The 5,520-nt window shown below is 38.1% G+C and overlaps 1 protein-coding gene across 1 annotated transcript; it reads left to right on the forward strand.

The window, feature by feature from the left end:
* Positions 1–2,073: 2,073 nt before the first annotated feature.
* On the forward strand, positions 2,074–3,032 carry LOC103698256 (S-linalool synthase-like). Its single transcript, XM_017840857.2, has 4 exons — positions 2,074–2,261; positions 2,344–2,473; positions 2,571–2,813; positions 2,895–3,032. The coding sequence occupies exons 1-4, from the start codon at positions 2,074–2,076 to the stop codon at positions 3,030–3,032; spliced, it is 699 nt and encodes a 232-aa protein (XP_017696346.2).
* The last annotated feature ends 2,488 nt before the right edge of the window (positions 3,033–5,520 follow it).

Below are 5,520 nucleotides of genomic sequence, written 5' to 3' on the forward strand. Positions count from 1 at the left end.
GGACGAGAGGATGCTGAGCAGAGTCCTGCGCATTCCGGTTCATAGATCGCTGTGAGGGTAGGTGATTAGTTGTCTGAGTTTTCAACAAAGAGTAAGAATCTTTGTACGCCAATCCTACATGATAAAAATATTTTTGTATTATATATGTTTGATATGCTATGATCCAGACAAAGCAAAATAGTTTTATATTTAATTATATTTTGATTGTGTTGGCTTGTGATTGGTAGTATGATGGATGCATGTATGTGTATAACTTATACCTGCATAATTGAATTTATGAATGTGGTGGTATGGACTAACCATGTTATATTGGTTGCCCTGTCACGGGCCGGAAACGTGACCATGGTTAGTCTAGGCCGGATATAAGATGAAAAAAGGAATTGATGTGTGTATGTGAATTGGTTAAATGAGTAGGGACTTTAGGCTTATCTCGTTAGTATTGATTGTCCCATCACAGGCTGGAAATGTGATATTATCGATTGCCCCGTCACTGGCTGAAAATGTGATACTATCGATTGCCCCATCACAGGCTGAAAATGTGATACCATCGATTGCCCCGTCACAGGCCGAAAATATGATACTATCGATTGCCCCATCATGGGCTGGAAACGTGACCGGGATGTAGCCCAAAGTCGGAAAGATAATTGATCCGGATCAAGTTAACATAGAATGGAAAGAAAAAGCATTGAAAACAGTAAAGAAGATTTATAAGCTATTATATACTATATCATTCTTATGTGGCTGAACTTTCATTGATGTTTGATATATAATTATGAACTTTCATTGATGTTTGATGTATATAATTATATTAATTATTTGAGTCTTTTGGAAACTGTTTATGATTTCATAAAATGTGTATCGATTTATCGTGGTTTTTCAAATTCATATTATTATTGTGTTAGTATGGATGTGTAGGGATTCTTACTGGGCTGTAAAGCTCACCCCCTCTTCTTCTTTTTTTTTATCAGAGTTGCAGGATGCATAGAATTGGATGGGATGGACGCAGAGTGCGAGTACCAGAGTCATTAGCTAGTCAGTTTGTTTATCCTTCTTTGATGTCGATGAACATTTGAAGATCTTGTAAGTGAACTAATTTGTTTATCTGGACATGTCGGATTTGTCTATTTGAATTAAGTGATTAACTGTGGAATTATCGGATTTTTGTTCATCTTAGGCCTTGCATGATCTTTAGGGCACTGCTCTAGGGCTCATGCGGCCAGTCGCGTACCGGACCCGAGTGCGGGGTTCGGGGCGTGACAATACATTACCCACCAAGTTACGCAAATAGCATGCACTACTAGTTCTCTTTCTTCCACACCAAAGTTTCTCTCACCAATGAGAAGCACTGGCTTGGCATTATATGGCTCAAGTGACCATCCCCCTCATGAATTCTGCATGCCGAGTCCATCATATTACATCAACATCAAGAAACTTTTTATATTAGTGGCCTGTGAAGCACGACTTTACTCAATATTTGTCATCTAGACATCATGTCTTGTACATTTGTGGTTTTGCTAATTTTTAATGTTTATATGCTAAACCAGATTGAACACGAGTTGAAGCATCAGTGGTTAGCTAGAATGGATCATCTGGAGCACCGGATGTACATAGAAAGAACTAAAGGCTATAACCTTTGGATTGGAAAGTCTTTCTTTTGCAGGTACCACATACAGCAATTAAGTACTCGGTATATGTAAACACTATGGTTGGTGACATTAAATGAATTATGCAAAACTGCAGGCTCACATGTCTTGACGACATTATCCAACTTGCTATAAAAAATATCATGTTTCGCCAATCAGTCTACAGGACTGAACTCAAGGAATTAAAGAGGTAGTTCTCAAGATAAAACCAACCTACATGGCTTTCCTCATTTCTAGGCGAACTAATAAATACTCGTTTTTTTTTCCTTGTCCCTTTTTTTGGTTTTGAGAAGAAAAGTAATGTGTGTCTACTTGACAGCATGTATCACTTTTTTTTAATCTTTTACTCTGTTTAGTTATTTAATTGATTCTCTATTATACGATATCAATACATTATACTAGGTGGTCCAAAGATACGGGCCTTGCCAACATGGGCTTCAGACGAGAGAACACATCATATTGTTACTTTGGTGCTACTACTCCCATTTCCCTTCCCTTGGACTTAGAGGTGCGGAAAATTATGGCTAAAAGTGCAATCTTAGATACAGTTGCAGATGATTTTTTTGATGAGCATGGTTCATTGGATGAATTACAATGCCTCACCGAAGCAGTCCAAAGGTACTAATTAGTTGCTGCATGAAGGTTGAAGAATCTGTGCATTGTTATTTTTTAATATTCCTAATTAATTGAATGGTTATAGGTGGGAAGGAGAAGGTTTATCTGGGCATAGTAAAGTCATTTTTGATACTCTTGATGATCTAGTATGTGATATTACATTGAAGATTTTCAACCAACAAGGTCATGATATGAAAACACTTTTTCAAGATTTCGTAAGTTTCTCATGTCCATCATTTAAAAATCGATGTGCATACTTTTATGTTAGTAACTGTAATTTGAGCAAGTTTAAATCTATTGTCATATATGAAGTGGCGAGAAGCGTTCGATGTGTGGTTGAGGGAATCTGAGTGGAGTAGAAGCAAACATGCACCATCAATTGATGAATACCTTCGAGTTGGCATGCTCTCCATAGTTGTACAAGCAATGTTTCTCCCCGCATGTTATCTTGCAAGTCCAAAGCACCCACAGAACTCTCTAGGAACCCGTTATAGCAAAATTACCACATTGTTAATGCTCTCAGCTCGCTTACTGAATTACATTCAAAGCTATGAGGTTATACTACTCCATCACCATAATTTTCATGTCTATTTGTTTTATTATTGTTGTTTTCAAACTGATGCAAAATCATTTCAGAAAGAGATGAAAGACGGAAAACTGAACATGGTGCCATTGTACTCGAAAGAGAATCCAGAGGCAAATATTAAAGATTCAGTTGCATACATACAAAACAAACTAGAAGGTTCAAGAAGCAGCTGCTTGAAATTACAATGATTGATAGCAATATTGAAGAACCGAAAGAATGGAAACAAATCCATCTATGTGCTTTAAAGGCATTTCAGATGCTTTTTAACACTTTTAATACATTCGACTCACCGACCGCACTACTTCAGGGTATTGCCATGGCCTTCTATGAGCCATTAGTTATGGATGCTTAGAGAGTACTTCTACAAATGTTTGTGCTTAATGCTCATGAGTAAATTAAGGAGAATACATGACAGTCAATGAATGACAATTCTAAGCAAGAACTATTGATGAAGGCTCAAGGTCAGCTTCAAGGAGTGAATTGTAAAATAGTTTATAATTCAAGAGCAACGCGTTTCAAAATCAAGCAGTCACTATACTATGTGAGGCCCAAAAGTTTGCTTAGAATTTTGGTGTCCATCTTCCTACATGTTAAGTTGTGCTTCCCATTTCTCCAAGTCCTTTGTTGAAGGTGGCAGTGTTCTGGTGTGCATGTTGAAGACATATTTATATCTATGCTATTGTATCTCACATATTGTTATGTTTATACTGAAAAGAGTGCTAGTATGGTATTCTATGAACAACATATTGATGATAATAAAGGAAATGTAAGTGGAATAAGGATTTATGGTTGTATTGTCCGTACCCTTATTGATGTTTATACACGAACAAATTATACTTGTACATTTGGGTTCTTTGGCCTTCCCAAAGTATCCAAGATCTCTATTAAAGGGCCTAATATGCATCATCCTTTAGCCATATATAGGAGAGCAGTGGACAGATTTGGATAATGTCCATGAGAAAGAATTGTTGGTGAAAGATAGAAGTCGCTTTCAGGGACTGAACTACAACATAGCTTTGGATCCAAGAGCAATGGCTTCTGCAATCAAAGGCCTCCCAAAACGAAGCCTTCCGAAATCAAAGGAACACTAAACTATGTGAGGCTTAAGAGTTTTTGCATCAGTTAGGGTGCCCCTGTTCCCGCATGGTTCTTTCGACGTGTTTCCTTATTTGAGGACCTTTGTTTAAGATGTAGGTTCTATGATTCAAGCATAGGTGTAGAAACAGATGTGACATACCTAAACCTGTATTGGTGTATCTAATACTAGAAAGATTGCTTTGCTGAGCGAGTTTATCCCATCAGAAAATAGAAATTCACTGTACATAGAAGAGAACAAACAGTATAGTCTATTTTGTTACTTTTGTAGAACACTGGTGCAGTACAAATATATAGAGGTGCCATCCTAACAGCAAGAGACTGCCTGACTATGACAGTCACTAAAGGTTAGTCATCTGTTGAAGGAGTCAGATAATTCATATAGGAAGTGTTAGGGCCAAAATAGGATATTGTAGAATAAACTAAGCCTAAACCAAAATCAACTAAAAACAATATTCACACAGGCAATATATCAAACACCTGAAGAGCAAAATAAGAATACACCAAATTTATGTGGAAAAACCCTCTAATGTAGAGAAAAGAAATCACCGGACAAATTCGATCAATCTACTATAATAAATATAGAGTTTAGAATACTTAAATTTATGCCCAAAACTTGAGTTCTTAACAAATGGGAAAAACTTCAATATCACCTCTCTCAGCATGTAACAATGATCTCACCCAAACTACCATGATATGATGAACTCAAGAATGTAATGAGATTTCTAACAATAAATACTACAACTCTCGATAATATCCAATATAACTCTTAGTCAGAAATCTAATTTGTTAAATCTCTATGTAAAAAACTACATCAAACATATTTCTTCTTCCTTTCTTCTTTTTCATTCAGCATGTGAACCAGGACTGCTGAATGCTCTCTCATTGAGGGCCTTCTTGCACCTGGGAAAGAAAAAAAACGGTGACGGTATGACGGTTAGAGACCGGCCGAGCGCTTGCTACTCTCCACTTTTTTTTTTTTTTTGTGTCTGTCTTTTCCGCCGCTCTCTGTTGTTTCATCCCACGCGCCCCTGCGGTTCTGCAAAAAAACCAAAAAGGTCGATGCCCTAGTGGGCTATCTGGGCCTCCCAAAGTGGGCTGGACCCACTTACAGAAAGATTGTGGCCGTTGAAATGGACCATCTGCGAGCTATATTCCCTGATTAAACCTGTATCCAAAAATATATTTTTTATGCATTGTTTTCTCTTGGTTGGGTCCGATACTGTCGCCGATGTAATGAATCTTTCATGCAGCATACGAGTGAATGGCTCGAGAAAATAAGCAGCGTTCAACCACGGAAAAAGGAATGATTGGAGCCAGGGAGGCGCAGATATTCTAAGAAGCAACTGTACGTCCGCTAGTTTGTGGCCCTTGACATGGAGTCTCAAGTCTGGAGAGCATCCTTTTTCAGGTGGATTAATTGTGTCTCGGGAGGAATCCCAGCGCCGGACCGCATGGCTAGTCGTGGCCCCTGATGATTCCATAAGATCCCATTTGAGTGGCACAGAGGGCATGGAGAACCGGTTTCCATGGCTCAGATGTCCCAGGTCCCAACCATTATTAAGTTGCTTTCGGTTTTCA

Source organism: Phoenix dactylifera, chromosome 4 (assembly GCF_009389715.1).
Source record: "Phoenix dactylifera cultivar Barhee BC4 chromosome 4, palm_55x_up_171113_PBpolish2nd_filt_p, whole genome shotgun sequence".
NCBI lineage: Eukaryota > Viridiplantae > Streptophyta > Magnoliopsida > Arecales > Arecaceae > Phoenix > Phoenix dactylifera.